Source organism: Schistocerca cancellata, chromosome 9, assembly GCF_023864275.1.
Source record: "Schistocerca cancellata isolate TAMUIC-IGC-003103 chromosome 9, iqSchCanc2.1, whole genome shotgun sequence".
Classification (NCBI taxonomy): domain Eukaryota; kingdom Metazoa; phylum Arthropoda; class Insecta; order Orthoptera; family Acrididae; genus Schistocerca; species Schistocerca cancellata.
In genome coordinates, this window is record NC_064634.1 from 506752198 (window position 1) to 506769189 (window position 16992).

The window sequence follows — 16992 nt, forward strand, 5'->3', positions numbered from 1 at the left end:
AAGGAGGTACATATAAATGGCGTCATGTGGCATATAGGGGAGGTGAGGAACAAGTCTGTCACCCAATACCAGGACTATGTGCTCTGTAGCAGACTCTAGTATGGCCCAAGGAGGCCAGCAACGTGTTTACAATGTCGGATTTCTGATGTTAACATACAGTAAGTGCCAACCTTCCGGGTAGGTGTAGTAAAGCAAATGGACAGAGTAATCACTGTTCCACATCAGTACTACACATTTCCATGTATCTCTCTTCTGGTTGCTTGCTAGATGTATGTTTGGAAACTGTAGTTGTGTTACAAAGTTCCCTTAATTTCCCCAATCGATGCAGTTACGTATAAGTTCCAAGAAGCGTGTGGTTCGCAGTCACAGCACGAAAAGATGACTCCAGTACAGACGTTTACACAAGCAGATGTGGTGCAGAGTATATCTGCTTACTTCCTACACATTCTGGGTCCACCTCACGATACAAAAAGCCAGTCCTAAGACGAAAACAGCAGCATTGGGGCCCTTATCCACATTACCCTACTGTTTCCGTTTAGTTGTTGATCAGGATATATGCAATAGCTAAGTACACTCCCTTGCATAACACATACTGAGAGGGGGTTCTATTGATCAAAATATCTGCTTGCTTCTTTGAGTAGCAGCCATCAAATCTCTGCTTGATTTTCCCTGTGTTGCTTGAACTTCTCAGCTGAGTTATGAAAGGCTATATCAAGAATTCGGCTCTGTTTCCTCCTGGGTGGTTCATCTGTTGTGCTTACTGACCTATCCCCAAACAAATTCAACACTGATGAAATGTTCAGATCCAGATATTATTTGTTGCATACGGTCTCACTGTAGAAATACTACCTATTAGTCTAGGTCCCCGTAATTCTAAAAATTTATAAATATTTATGCCATAGTTAATGAGCTGCTTATAAACTGTAATTCTTGTCTTTGATATAAAGTTGCCTAAGCAGCCTGACTGGTTTACAAAACGCAACTGAGTGAGAAATATCTCAGTCCCAAACTCACGTGTTCATACAGCCTAACATGAAAATAAATTTTAAAAAGGAAATGCTTAACACCACAGCTGTCTTTTCCAGGTATCCTAACACTCATTAGCTTTAAATCTAATTCTATCTCTGTTATTCAGAAGTAAAGTTTGGAAACACTGTTGATTACTGAAACAGCATTCATGTTGTAATTCCTAACCAGCATCTTTGTTATTGAATCAGGTGTCATACACTACTACATCGTATTAGTCCACTTGCTTATGATAATATCAATTTTTCACACAGATTCCTAGTTATAAAAACTTGAATGTCTCCAGTAGGCTTCACAATGTGTCAATGGTGAATTAATTTCTCAGTTAATGAGTAATTGCGAACATAAACTTTGCGTCATTCACAGACTATTTATCATAGCTATTAGGAGTAGTATGTTTTTAGATTGATTTGTACTCCAATGTACATTTGGCAAGAGCAAATCATTAGGGCTTTTTTTACTCTGGGCAGCAGCATATCAGGTGTGTATGTGTGGAGATGTGGCCACGAAACAGACAGTCTAGACAGTTTACTGACAGGCATAGTCCACCTAGTGGTGTACTTACGACTGTGCAGGTGCACAGAAAACATCAGGTCATAAGGTTTCCGACGTGTTTGTGCAAAGACTTTTCGAGACGAAGCAGAGAAGAAACAACCAGTACACTGGTGTTTGTACTTAGTATGGTACAACATTATATATATATACTTCACCTGTGTGGATGGGGTTATGTTGCATTTTGAAACAGGTATCCCCCATTTTATTGCACGTTCTGAATCTACGCCAAAAAATACGTATAGATAATCAAACCATTGTTTTCCACATATGGTAAATGGTGCTGTAATAGTCGGATATGAAATGTTCAGGTCCGAACAATTAATAAGCGACACGTTTAATTCTTCATTTCATTTACGATGTAAATACAAACCTTAGTGTCTTAAAGGTCGATCTTTATGTTCGAAATTCATTGTAGAGCAGCATATTTCACTGTACAACACAATGTGGTTAGCAATTTCTATGTCTGGCTAGAAATTACGTGAAGCTTGATCCAGAGACAATGACGTGGATGTAATAGCTTTCTGTTCCCATCAGGATGCTTGATTTCAGTGAGTTTCCTAGCCTCTCATCACTGGGCTCCTTGATTTTGGTATCCATGGCATGTGCGCCTGCCACTATCACGTGTGGACATTAACATCAGTCGGTACAAAACAAGAATCAACGTGTTTTATTCTATGTTGGAGTGAAGAAGCAGGTACACTTGTTTGTCGCAGAATCCTAATATGCAGAGAAGATGGGGGATACCTATTAGAAAATACAAAGTTGGCCACACCAACGCAGGAAGCATGGTTCTGAGGTGGCCAGTTGTAGCACAGACATATACCCCATTTCCTAATATTGACATTCAGCTACAAATTTTTTTTTCATATGATCCATCATTTTCGACACATTTAGTTTTGTGAAGTTAAAATAAACGCCCTGTATACAAACACACGCCAGTATATGCCCCCTTCAGTGGTTATCTTTCAGGTACCAGACATTAGCTTGTGTCTTCTGCTCTGTGACACCCATCACAGCTGATTTCCATAACTTTTTTTCTGTATTCACGATTTCAATAGTCTTTACGGTAACTGACTTTGTCCATTGCCATATGTAAACTCATGCTCATTACTTTCGTTCAGATTGATTGCTTCATTGCCAAGGAAATCTCCTAGTCACAATCTAGTAAATATGGTTACCCTTAATACAGTAGTGAAACGGAATTTTGTATTTCATTGGAGTCACAACGTCTGATCAGTTGTCATATACAGATCGTCTCTTGTGATGTTATACATTTTCCTGCCACAAACATTCGTCTTTAAAGTCAGATAGCATTTAACGTTCACCTGTTCAGTGAGAGGCCCCATCATGAATGTGAATTACATCTGTTCACTGAGAAATTTTTCATGAAAACTAAAGTACTGCATCACAAATTCTGTGCACTTTATTTACCTGAATTTCCTTCGCGAGTCTGTTCCAAAGTTGCTGCCCGGGTCACTACCATGTGAGCCTCCTACAGCCTGGACCCTAACACATGAGGTACAAGAAACATTTGGTTAAAACCATACCACAAAAAATACATTCAAAGGTTATTGCTATTGCAATTTCCGTGTGATTATTGTTGTGTATTTGAACTGTTCTCCTATTACTGTAGCACAACTAATGGCGTTGCATCTACCTTTCATTTGTACTTTCTTTTGTTGGTTGTTATGGTAAGCTACTGGTCTGAGAAACTCCACCTCGATCTAATCAGTTTATACACTGCTTTTCCTGAGTTAATGATCTTAGCAGACCTACTATTGTCATTGGCAGCGTGTGTTCTATTGTTTGTGTGAAGACGATGCCCTAGCAACGATGCACGTGGTAAGTTGCTCTGTGGTCTCCAAGTGGACAGAGTTTGCCAGCACGCCGGCCTCTGCAGACAGCAGTCCGAGCCCCGGCAGTGGGCCGCAGCGAGACCGCAGCTGGACCCCTGACACTGCTGCGCCGCCCACGACTGCCTGCGCCACTCCTCCGCCAGATGACTCTGCCGTCTCTCGCCTGCGGTGAGTTGTGCCACTACACAGTGCGACTTGTGGATGCTTCAACCAAGTGTTGGGTGCAAGGAAATCGAATGGTGCTGTAGTGTATATTTGGTTTATTTAATTATTTATTTACATGTCAAGATCGACAGGACCTAATAGAGGAGCAAATCTCCAAGGTCATGGAATGAGTCAGTAGGGTAAACCTTGCTAATTTGGTGAGGATTTGTGTATTAAGTTAATTTAAAATACATAAAAAATATTCTGAAAGCCTGCTGTATTACATATGTAAGCCTGTCCTTAAATGTATTACCCAATATGCACAGTGTCATGGTTAGTTGATTCTACTTTCTCTACCTTATGATTTCATCAACTAAGAATTTTGTAGGTTATTTCGAGGTACCCCTTGGTAAGTTCGTGACATTACTTGGGTAATTTCGTGATAATGCATTAATTAAATAATGAAAGCATTGTATTTCTATAAAAGATTTTATTTTGACATTTTACGACATTGAGGCTTATTTATGATAATAATGATAAAGTACTGACGAATTAATGAGCAAAAACATTGAATTGAATTTACAGATTAAATGAAATCCTCATTTTAGTCTTCATCAGAAAGGTTTTTGCTCTTGTTACACATAAAAATGTCCTCACTCTCTTCAAAAGTATGTTGACACTTCAAATGGTACAACATTAAAAGAAAACTACACTGAACCCATAGCAACCCTGATGTTTTCCTCACGTATTTTAAATAACTGTGGCCACAGTATCCACATCTGTTGTCATCCTTCGTCCTCGTCACTCCAGAGTTGCTGGGTTGTGGATATAATGTATCTTCCTTTCGTGGCCTACCTAAAAATCAATAAATTTCATTAAAATACATAAACAACAACTCAAAGCAACAACTGTCAACTCTGTTAATGAAGCACGTGAGATAATATTTTAGAAAATGCATAGGTCTACCTCTGGTTCTTTTGAGAGCTGCTTCTTGAATTGGAGTCAGACATTTTCCTTGCTATCTGTCTTTCTCCTCCGCTTGCATTTGTTCCCATCACCTGTTAAGACAGGCAGAGCAAGAAGTTCATTTACCTCTGAATGACTTTCTGAATATTCTAATGCTGGTTCCAGATTGTCTTTTGTGGGTTTGTCTGTCAGCTTTGATGTTTCTATTGCCTCATTAGTCACAGCGGCAGGATTAAATGGATATATCCCAGCCTTCCTAAAAGCTGATATGATGGTTTCAGGACTGAAAGCACTGTAGTAAGCAGGTTTCAACAATTTGTGGAAATCAGATCTGTTGGGTCTGAGACCTGGATTCTTGACCATGTAGCTATTTAAGATTTTCCCCGTGATCTTTCAAGTTGTCAATATACCCCTACATCCAATGGTTGCAGAATGTGGGTAGTGTGAGAAAGAAATGTCAGAAGAAAGGTCTGGTTCTTCTTCACCTCTGAAATATGGGATCCATGGGAATCCATTAGTAAAATTATAGGTCTTGCAGGAGGTATACATTGTATGAAGTGATTGAACCACTCCAGAAAAAGTTCTCCATTTATCCACCCATTTGGTGATAGCTTCACATTGGTGCCAGGAATTACGTCTCTCAGAAGTTCTTCTGACATTCGAACATCCTTAACTATCACCATAGGTGGCATCGAGCGGCCACTAGCATTGACACAGGCAAGCAGTGTGTGATTTTCACCTCGATCAGCAAAAGTTCTGCTATATACATACTTTTTGCCTATTGCTATAGCGATCTTGGATGCTTTTACCACAAATGAAAGCCGTGTCTCATCGCAATTCCATACTAGACCTGGACGATCTTGAACTCCTAGATCTGTGACTAATGCTTCTAATTTTTGATAAAAATCAGTAATTATTGACCTATTTCCCATTGAAACCTATAAGCAGCTATATTTTCAGGCACTCTTAAGGTAAGCCCATAATGTGTTTTAAAGTCTTTCCACCACCAGTCCTCTGCAGATTGTTCTTCTTCACTGGTGGGTGTTTCCTACCAGTTGCTGTAGCTAGCTTTTATGCCAGTTTTCGAATCTGAATTACAGTCAATCCGAATCCTAATTCCGGAATGGAAAATATGTAATAGCATATTCTTTGTTCCATTTATACAGCTAAAGCAAACGGTTTCCCTAATTTAGGTAGGCTTACACATTCACTTTCACTCCTGCTAAGAAAGTCTTTCAGAGTAGACCATGGCACTTCACATTGCTTTGATGCCTTGTAAATTGAGTACTTCTGTTTTACCGACCTTGCTGCTGTAATAATATTTTGGTGGGCATATTTGCGATATTTTGGAGGCATCTAAAATGCAGAAAGAAAAAAAAATTGGTTGAGTTCGTGATAGCTTGCTTAATTCGTGATATGTAAATTTAATATATTATCTGGTTCAAAATGAAGTGCTGTAACTATACCACGTGCATGCTACAACAAATAATTAAATATCCGCTTTTAAATAAGTTTATTAGCCAGTATTTGCGAAGACTGTCTAGGGTGGTGCAAGATGGGTGCTAAAATGCTAAGATTTCTACTAGCGCAGCTAAGGCTATTACGTCTAAACTAACTAACGCAAAAACACAAACCTTAATCAGAAAAAAATTTTTATATCACATGAACAACTGTGCAAAATCAAAAATGTTACCTTGTTGATATGAGGAGTAATCAGCACTTTGAAAACACGTGAGATTCTGCAGCGCAAAAGCGAAAGATAACTACCCCCATCGCAAGAAAACAACTCACTGTGCTGCCAAGGCCACTGGCAGGGCGGTGTGAAATGCTGCAGGTAGGGGACATGTGCTGCTATCTGTGGGACAGCGACTGCACTTCTAGCGTGGTTGATAAATCCGTGAAGAGGAATCATCAACGTATCACGAAATAAGCGATGCCAAGGTTTAACCTATATGAAATTTCAACATAAAAGTAATAACAGATAAATATAAAATGTTTATGAACCCGGAAAAAGTCATTCCATGAGTTTAAGTAAATGCAATCAACAATACATCAAGAATCAGCCTACTTTTTCAAGTAACTCCCCGACAGAATAGAAGGAGTGATCCATGAGGAAACTCTTCAGTTTCGTTTTGAAAGCACGTGGATTACTGCTAAGATTTTTGAATTCGAGACGTAGCTTATTTAAAATGGATGCAACAGTATACTGTACACCTTTCTGCACAGTAGTCCGATCTAAACTCAGGTTTGATTTCTGCTGAGTATTAACCAAGTGAAAGCTTCTTATTCTTGGCAATAAACTAATATTTGTAACAAGAAACGACAATAAGGAATATGCATATTGAGAGGCCAATGTCAAAATACCCAGACTCGTGAACAGAGGTCGACAAGAGGTTCATGAACTTACACCACTTATTGCCCGAACTGCCTGTTTCTGAGCCAAAAATATCCTTGTAGAATGGGAAGAGTTACCCCAAAATGTAATACCATACGACACAGGTGAATGAAAATAAGCAAATTAGACTAATTTTCGTGTTGGAGTATCACTCATTTTTGATATCGTTCGAATAGTAAAAATGGCAGTATTAAGTCTTTGAACAATATCCCGAATGTGGGCATTCCACGACAGCTTACTATCTATCCAAACACCTAGAAATTTGAACTGTTCAGTTTCACTAATCATGTGCCCATTCTGTAAAATTAAAACGTCAGGTTTTGTTGAATTGTGTGTTAGAAACTGTAAAAACTGAGTCTCACTGTGATTTAACATTAGTTTATTTTCTACAAGCCATGAACTAAATTCATTTACTGCACTATTTGAAACAGAGTCAGTGTTGCACACAACATCCTTTACTACCAAGCTAGTGTCAGCACCAAACAGAAATATTTTAGAGTTCGCCGTAATACTAGAGGGCATATCATTTATATAAGTAAGGAACAGGAGCGGCCCTAACACTGATCCCTGTGGCACACCACACTTGACAGTACCCCACTCAGATCCCACATCACAGCTGTTATCAACATTGTGAATAATGACCTTTTGCTGCCTGTTGCTAAGGTAAGAGGTGAACCGACTGTGAGCTACTCCCCATACACCATAATGGTCCAACTTCTGGAGGAATATTTTGTGATCAACACAATCAAATGCCTTAGTTAAATCAAAAAATAAGCCAAGCGTTCGAAACTTCTTGTTCAGCCTATCCAGAGAAAAGAGAATATAGTATTTTCAATTGTTAAAAGACTTCATAAGCCGAACTGCTCATTTGATAGCAAATCGTATGATATAAAATGACTAATTATCCTTACATACACAGCCTTTTCAATAACTTTTGCAAACACTGATGGCATAGAAATAGGTCTAAAATTATCTACATTATCCCTTTCTTCCTTTTTATAAAGCGGCTTTACAACTGAGTACTTTAATCGCTCAGGAAACTGACCATTCCTAAAGGAAAAATTACAAATATTGCTAAATACAGGGCTAACGTGTGCAGCACAGTACTTTAATAGTCTGCTAGGCACTCCATCATAACCATGACAGTCTTTAGTCTTCAGTGATTTAATTCTTGACTCAATCTTCCGCTTCTCAGTATCACACAGGAGTATTTCAGACATCGATTTGGGAAAGGCATTTTACAAGGGAGTTATATGATTCCCTGCAGATATTAAGTTTTTATTTAATATATCAGTAATGCTCAGCAAGCGAGTGTTAAATATTGTACATATTTCTGTCTTACCAGTAACAGAAATATTTTTACTTTGAACCGACTTTATATCGCTGAACTTGTGCTGTTGACCAGACACCTCCTTCACAACTGACCATATGGTTTTAATTTTATCCTGTGAATTAGCTACTCTATTTGCATACCACCTACTCTTTGCCTTCCTAATAACATTTTTAAGCACCTTACAATACTGTTTGTAATGGGCTACTGCAGCTTGATTGTGACTACTTCTAACATTTTGATATAATTCCCACTTTGTTCTGCATGATATCCTTATCCCACTAGTAAGTCACCCGGGCTGCCTATTACTGTTAGTACCCTGTTTAGAACGTTCTAATGGAAAGCAACACTCAAAGAGCATGAGAAATATGTTAAGGAAAGCATTGTATTTATCATCTACATACAGCCACTTTAGTTCCTTGACAAGGTTTAAAAAGCTCTCTATTGTTGTTGGATTAACTTTCCTACATAGTTTGCGATTACATGTGATATTTGTTTCAGTACAAAAGCCTTTTAGTGTCAAAATTTGTGCATCATGGTCTGAAAGTCATTCACCTTTTTACTAACACAATGCCCATCTAGTAATGAAGAATGAATGAAAATATTGTCTATGGCTGTGCTGCTGTTCCCCTGCATCCTAGTTGGAAAAAACACAGTCTGCATCAGATCATTTTCTTGCACCACCATACACAAAATTTATATTGAAGTCACCACATCTAATTTCTGGTACATCCTACAAAGTGAGTCAAGAGCCCTCTCTAGCTTGTACAGAAATGCTTTGAGGTCAGAGTTGGGGGGCCTATAAACAACAACAATTAGAAGTATCATTTCACTAAATTCAACTGCCCCTGCACAACATTCAAATATCTGTTCAGTACAGTGCTGTGATAGGTCTATGGGCTCAAATGGAATACTGTTTTTTACGTACGTTGCCTCTCCTCCACCCCATAAGAAACTCCTTGAAAAACAGCCAGCTAATCTGTAACCTGGTACAGGAAGGCTCTGAATTGTTAAATTATTTAAATGGTGCTCCGATATACCAGTAATTTCAGAGTCAACATCTATAAGCATTTCACTATCTTTATCTCTAATACCTCTTATATTTTAATGAAATATGCTAATTCCTTCTCTACTTGGAAGCGTGACATCCTCTGAAGGTGAGTCCTTAGTTAGAGGGACTTCATTTAAGCAAGTATACCTATCAGCTGACTTCAGTCTAAAAAAGGTACAGCTCTGACACCAACTGCTACATGAATTTTTCCATGAATGATCCCACCATCACCCATTACACTGTCACCTATAAGTTTGCCAGCCTCCCCTTCCCTTACCTACTGAGGTGCAGGCCATGCCTGGACTCAACTGGCACCTTTGAAATGTGACCCATGCCCTCTCCCATCAGCGCCCTCCTCAGCCCCATGTTAACGAACCTAACAGCAGCTTTCAGATGAGGCCGAAATGCACATTTGTGCCGCCAATTTGAGTAGCTATCTTTACCAGGTCACCACCTACATCACATTTCTCGTCCCTATCAAGACTATTCCGTACTCCACCCACTATCACTACCTGATCCTACTTTGTTAAATTCTTACATTACTTCCCTATGCTATCAGTCACCTGAGCCAACCCTCCACTAGGCTTTACAATGCTGGTGACCTGGGACCCACTCCCCAACACTTCCTGCAACTGCTGGCCCACACCTCTACTGTGCGAACCACCAAGCAGCAGAACCTTATTCTTTCTGTTTGACTTTACAAATAACCTACGCCTCCTAACTACTGTGGAATGCTGCATGTTCCCTACATCTACAGCTGCAAGAGGCTCCTCCCCACTTAACTCTGACAGTTAGTCAAATTTATTGTATATACACAAACTGTCTGAATACCTTCTTCTCCTAACTGCCTTCTTGCCAACTGCCAGTTCCCTATACACACAACCCTTCATCCTCATCAACGCATGTAGTTCCTCCTCTGAGCGTTGTAACTGCACCTGAAGGGCACAGATCCTAGGCTCCTGCGCCTCTATCAACTTGTTTCTACGGCAGATTCTGCATTCCCAGGAGAGGATCTCGCTAGAATGCCCACTGGCTTCCCCACTGCATTCCCCCCCAATGAAAATACGTTGAACAAATCCCACACCGTAATCCACTACTCACAAACCTACGACAGAGCCCAAACTTCGCACTCTTGGTAAAATTTTACAGTTACTGAAAAAACTATGTCGACGTTACCTACGTTCAGTTACACTCGTAGAACTGTTTATAGAACTAACAATAGCGATCTCGAAATTCTCTGTCTACTAAGAAAGCAACTACTTGTATTAATACTACCACACCACAGCTAATACCAATACCAACAAAACTTAAGAAAATTATTAGCTAAAACCAAAAATTTAAGTGGCCACTGGAACACTCAACGAATTTAAAACACTGAATGAAAATTTTACTGAAATATTTCACTAGAAACCATCTACATGTACATATATACTTCCCTTGCCACCAAGCGGTGTGTGGCGGAGGGCTCACCTCGTGCCAAAGTCATTCCCCCCCCCCCCCCCCCCCCCCCGCCTCCCACATTCTCTTCCACTCGCGGATCGCGCGAAGGAAAAACAACTCTCTGAACGCCTCAGTACGAGCTCTGATTTCCCTTATCTTTGAATGGTGATCATTGAGCGATCTGAACTTTGGTGCTAATAATATGTGCTGTACTTCCTCGGTGAAGATCATATTTTGTAATTTAGTGAGCAGTCCCTTCCGTTTAGCGCACCGTCTATCTGCAAGTGTGTCCCACTTCAAACGTTCTATGAGATTTGTAACGCTCTCGCGATGGCTAAATGTGCCAGTCACGAATCTTGTCGCTCTTCCTTGGACCTTCTCAATTTCTTGATACAGGCCCAACTGGTAAGGGTCTCATACAGACGAACAATAAGACTGGACGAACTAACGTATTGTAAACTATTTCCTTTGTTGACAGACAGCATCGCTTCAGGATTCTACCAATAAATCGCAATCTAGAGTTCGTCTTACTCGTTACCTGCGTAATCTGATCATTCCATTTGAGATCATTTCGAATAGTCACACCCAGATACTTGAGGGATTTTACTGCATCTGAAGACTGGGCATTTATTTTGTACTCGTACATTAATGGGGATTTTCGCCTTGTTATACACACTAGGATACACTTAGTAATATTGATAAATAACTGCCAGTCATCAAACCACGCATTTATTTTCTGCAAGACCTCATTGATTTGTTCACAACTTTCGTGTAGACTACAGCATCGTCGGCAAACAAGTCTAATGTCGTTGTTAACACCATCAACCAGATCGTTTATGTAAATCGTAAAAAGCAGCGGACCTATCACGCTGCCCTGAGGCACACCTGAAGTTACGCTTATTTCTGTTTAATCACCCAGTTCAGGACGACATACTGTTCCCTGTCTGTTAGAAAAGTTTCTATCCAACCGCATATGTCATCGGATAGACCGTAAGTGCGCACTTTTTGGAGCAAGCGACAGTGCGCAACTGAGTCGAACGCCTTTCGAAAGTCGAGAAATATGGCATCCCGTGGAACTTTCCATTGTTCCAGTGATCTCTGATAGATGATGGATAAGAATGGTGCTATGTTTGTAGCATTATCAACATATAATCTTACGGAGATACCGTCTGGGCCAGATGCCTTCCTGGCGTCAAACGATAAGAAACATCAGCTGAAAACTAAAGAACTTCAACGCACAGAAAACTCTAAAAAACACAGTTTATTAAATTTTTATTTCTCCACAAACAGCACGAAACACAGCTGAAAACTATTAAATTTAATAACTGTATGACAGGGCACAAATAACTTTGTCAGTACTTAACTTTATACCCGCTACAGGTGCAACTGCACGCCGCAAAAAGTAAAGACACTACTGAGGCGTGAGGATTGGACGAACGATGTAAGCACACTCACGAATAACAGACCACTCGAGTCACGGGAAGAAAGACGGAGATTAATGAAAATTCCCTAATAAATTACTTTTAAAACAAATGTTAACACAAATAAACTTTAAAATACCTAACTGGAGACTAAAACTTATAAAATATTGACGAGCAACTATAGCAGTCTAGCACACGTGACGCCACACCAAAGATACAACACACATGGTAACTCAGAGGTTATAGGTGTCGGGCAAACTTATTCCTTTTATAAATTCTCGTGGCGACTAGCCATGGATGAAAGTGATTCCTTACATCCTTCGCTGGGTTCAGCCTATGAGTTAAATTCAGCTAGGACTCAAGATGTCATACAATGCAGTTATAAGGGAAAGATGTAATAAAACAAAATTGTTTCCCCTAGGTACTGAATGTACTGATGTGTTGGATAAATTTCTTCTTTCCGTGATGGCTCTCTATCTGAGAATGAATCATTTAGCAAATAGGTGACACAGAACGTGTTGATACATTGAAACTCCTATAAACTTCGATTTTATGTGAATAAATAATATTGAATGCAAGTCTTTGGTGATCCGTAAACAGAAATGGTGAAGGAATCGCGGGAAGGAAAAAGCAAACAAAAATAATATGCAGTAGAATAAGGATATGACGTGTTCTGGGTGTGTCTTCAGATTTTGTGACTTTTCGGAGAACATTGAGCACTGAAAACATGTCCTACTGGGCTTGGAATGCGTGTCTTGCTCACCTCAACACACGACCACACCTGGCTCCCATTCTCTCCTCTGTGGTGTTCGTAAGCGTTTTTCCGCACGCCAAATTAAACAAAACATAACAGAGGCTTTAGTCATCACTAACGTGTTCTCTTTCACTATGTACAGCAGTCTGCCGGAAGATTTTTCGTTAGAGAGCGCAGAAGATGTAAATCTCGGGGCGCAAGATCAGGTTCGTACGACAGTCTAGCAGAATGCAAGTAGGTGTTATCATGGAGTAGCATCACTTGCACGCAATCTTTCTGGTCGTTGTTCTCGGATTGAGTCTCCAAGACATCTCAGTTGTCGGCAATAAATGTCAATACTGGTGGTTACACCACGAGGAAGCAATTCCTAGTACACCATATTGTCGCTATTCCACCAATGGATAACATTACCTTTTGTGAAAGCGAGCAGGTATTTGTACGACGAGTTGCTGCTTTGTTTGGGCTCAACCATTCCTTTCTTTTTCTTATATTAGCATAAAGGCAGCATCTCTCGTCACCAGTAACGATACGGAATAGGTATGGTCGGTATCACGAGACAACTGACAACGAACAAGTGCATGTATGTCCAGCCGCTGATTTTTGTAATTTTGCCTTGGAACATGCAGAAATTATACACTTGATTTTTGAACCGTCCTCATTGCATACAAATGTCGCACTTTTGTGTAACGATCACAGTTCGTCGCATTTGACAGTTCTGGAGTACATTAACGGGGATACTTGTGAATTAATGCGCGTAATGATTATCAGCAAGAACCGGAGATCTTCGTGAACGTGGAGAGTCATTAACATCAAAACGATCTCCGTTTAAAACCAGAAAACTATTTTCTTGCCGTTCTCTTGCCAGTGTTATTATCTCCACACACAGCGCAAATGTTTCTGGCGGATCCTCCTGTTTCTCCTGCTCTCGACTTTCTTTTGAACACAGTCAGAAGAATATGTCGGAAATGTCCCGATTTCTTCACTTGGCACTCCATTTCTAGCGTCAACATCTCCACTTACTGTCTCCAAATGACAAAATCACAATATGTAAACTCGAGCAGCCACAATGAACTAAAAATAACAATGACAGTCGATGCATAAACCCATAGTAACCGGAGTACCATTATGAAAAACGAAAACGCTATTAACTTATGCACCAACATGACAATTCCATATTTGCTTTCGAGACATTAGAATAAGAGGTTCACCACAGGATATGTGGCAGTAACACAACTGGGGGAACGAAGTCTTTAGGCGATGGTGAGTTACCCTACTACGAGATATGTGGGTAAGAAACTCTGGTGGTACTGTTTTGGAACCAACTGCGGAAACATCATTCTCAAAGAAGAGGAGTAACATACACATGTGTGCTCAGAAGGCGTAATGGATAAAGCGACAGCTGCAAATATTGAGGGGAGTCGTCTTGTAGATGTGGTTGAGTGGAGATACGTGCAACAGACACTAATGGAGTACCACTTTATACTGGATAAAATGACTTTTGAAGTCAGCGATTATATTACTTCAACAGATTCAATCATTTTTTTTTAATAATTATGTAGCAATATGGGTTGCAATGTATTTCAAACACATTTTAACAAAAGAATAACAGTGGCAACAGCTTACTATCTAAACCAATAAATATCATTTAACTTAAAATGGGCGTCTTATTATTTATTAATATACACTGGTTGTATATTAATGTACCACTTGCAACAATCAAGAAAGCTAAATATGCCGGGTATGCCTACCAACACTTAAATTGCTAATCCCAGACAAAAACTTAGAAATCGCCCGACATATGGGTCAAATCGTATTATTTTCCCGGGCACATACATTCTGTAGACGCGTTGCAGTGATGGCAACGCCAGCAGGCGCGCGTCACCTACCGACGAGAGTTAGAGGAATTTGTGAAAGCGCATTATAGAGACGTTCTTGTTCAAAGGTAGTGCGCGTTTGTAGTAAGGAATATGAATGTAAATTAAGTCCGTTTTAATACAGCTCAATGAGTAGAAGGCAAATGATATTTAAATTACACTCTTGGAAATGGAAAAAAGAACACATTGACACCGTACTTGCTCCGGACACAGCGAGAGGGCTGTACAAGCAATGATCACACGCACGGCACAGCGGACACACCAGGAACCGCGGTGTTGGCTGTCGAATGGCGCTAGCTGCGCAGCATTTGTGCACCGCCGCCGTCAGTGTCATCCAGTTTGCCGTGGCATACGGAGCTCCATCGCAGTCTTTAACACTGGTAGCATGCCGCGACAGCGTGGACGTGAACCGTATGTGCAGTTGACGGACTTTGAGCGAGGGCGTATAGTGGGCATGCGGGAGGCCGGATGGACGTACCGCCGAATTGCTCCACAGTACATCGATGTTGTCGCCAGTGGTCGGCGGAAGGTGCACGTGCCCGTCGACCTGGGACCGGACCGCAGCGACGCACGGATGCACGCCAAGACCGTAGGATCCTACGCAGTGCCGTAGGGGACCGCACCGCCACTTCCCAGCAAATTAGGGACACTGTTGCTCCTGGGGTATCGGCGAGGACCATTCGCAACCGTCTCCATGAAGCTGGACTACGGTCCCGCACACCGTTAGGCCGTCTTCCGCTCACGCCCCAACATCGTGCAGCCCGCCTCCAGTGGTGTCGCGACAGGCGTGAATGGAGGGACGAATGGAGACGTGTCGTCTTCAGCGATGAGAGTCGCTTCTGCCTTGGTGCCAATGATGGTCGTATGCGTGTTTGGCGCCGTGCAGGTGAGAGCCACAATCAGGACTGCATACGACCGAGGCACACAGGGCCAACACCCGGCATCATGGTGTGGGGAGCGATCTCCTACACTGGCCGTACACCACTGGTGATCGTCGAGGGGACACTGAATAGTGCACGGTATATCCAAACCGTCATCGAACCCATCGTTCTACCATTCCTAGCCCGGAAAGGGAACTTGCTGTTCCAACAGGACAATGCACGTCCGCATGTATCCCGTGCCACCCAACGTGCTCTAGAAGGTGTAAGTCAACTACCCTGGCCAGCAAGATCTCCGGATCTGTACCCCATTGAGCATGCTTGGGACTGGATGAAGCGTCGTCTCACGCGGTCTGCACGTCCAGCACGAACGCTGGTCCAACTGAGGCGCCATGTGGAAATGGCATGGCAAGCCGTTCCACAGGACTACATCCAGCATCTCTACGATCGTCTCCATGGGAGAATAGCAGCCTGCATTGCTGCGAAAGGTGGATATACACTGTACTAGTGCCGACATTGTGCATGCTCTGTTGCCTGTGTCTATGTGCCTGTGGTTCTGTCAGTGTGATCATGTAATGTATCTGACCCCAGGAATGTGTCAATAAAGTTTCCCCTTCCTGGGACAATGAATTCACGGTGTTCTTACTTCATTTTCCAGGAGTGTATTCAGTTGTCTGTCGAGCGGGGCGACGTCGCGGTGTGTACGATCGCCGATTGGTAGCGGCTTCTCACTATCTCAATAAAGAAGTAAGGAAAACACAGGGTGTTCCAAAAGGATCTTTACAAATTTCGGAAAAGTGTTAAATGGTGATGGTTCATTTATATATACATAAACTTAAGGGGCAGCATCTGATATTAAATTTTAAAAACCAACCAAAAATTGATATGATAACCGAAAAGTCCGACAGAGAATGTAAATAAAATAACTCAAACCCCGAAACCGAGTGTAAAATTCATTTAACGGCTGCAACCGAGTGAAGAAACCGACTAGACGAAAAAACAATCGACTGGCCAATCGATTGTTAAAAACAGTCGGTTGTCCTTCCAACTCTTCCATGTGCTGTCAGCTACAGAATTGGAAGCGTCACAGGCTTGTGCATCTAGAGTCTACAATTTCGACAACACAAAACAATTGGTAAGGGTCATATTTTCTTAATTTTAAATAACCCTTCCTTCATGTTACTGAGATTTTTTACTAGCAGTTATTAGTTTAATTAAGTAAGATTAGCGCTATTAGGTTTAATCGATAACTAATGGTAAGAATAGATCTGGTTGAAAACATAAAGAGTGAGGTCAATTTTT

At 41.1% G+C, this 16992-nt stretch overlaps 1 protein-coding gene across 1 annotated transcript in view; it reads left to right on the forward strand.

Annotated features, from left to right (window-relative positions):
- The window catches only part of LOC126101533 (uncharacterized), a 760565-nt gene that overhangs the window by 542788 nt on the left and 200785 nt on the right, over positions 1-16992 (forward strand). Inside the window, exons 7-8 of the mRNA XM_049912174.1 lie at positions 3215-3272; positions 3373-3605. Of these exons, the coding sequence (XP_049768131.1) occupies positions 3215-3272; positions 3373-3605 (291 nt within the window). The remainder of the gene's footprint in view (positions 1-3214; positions 3273-3372; positions 3606-16992) is intronic.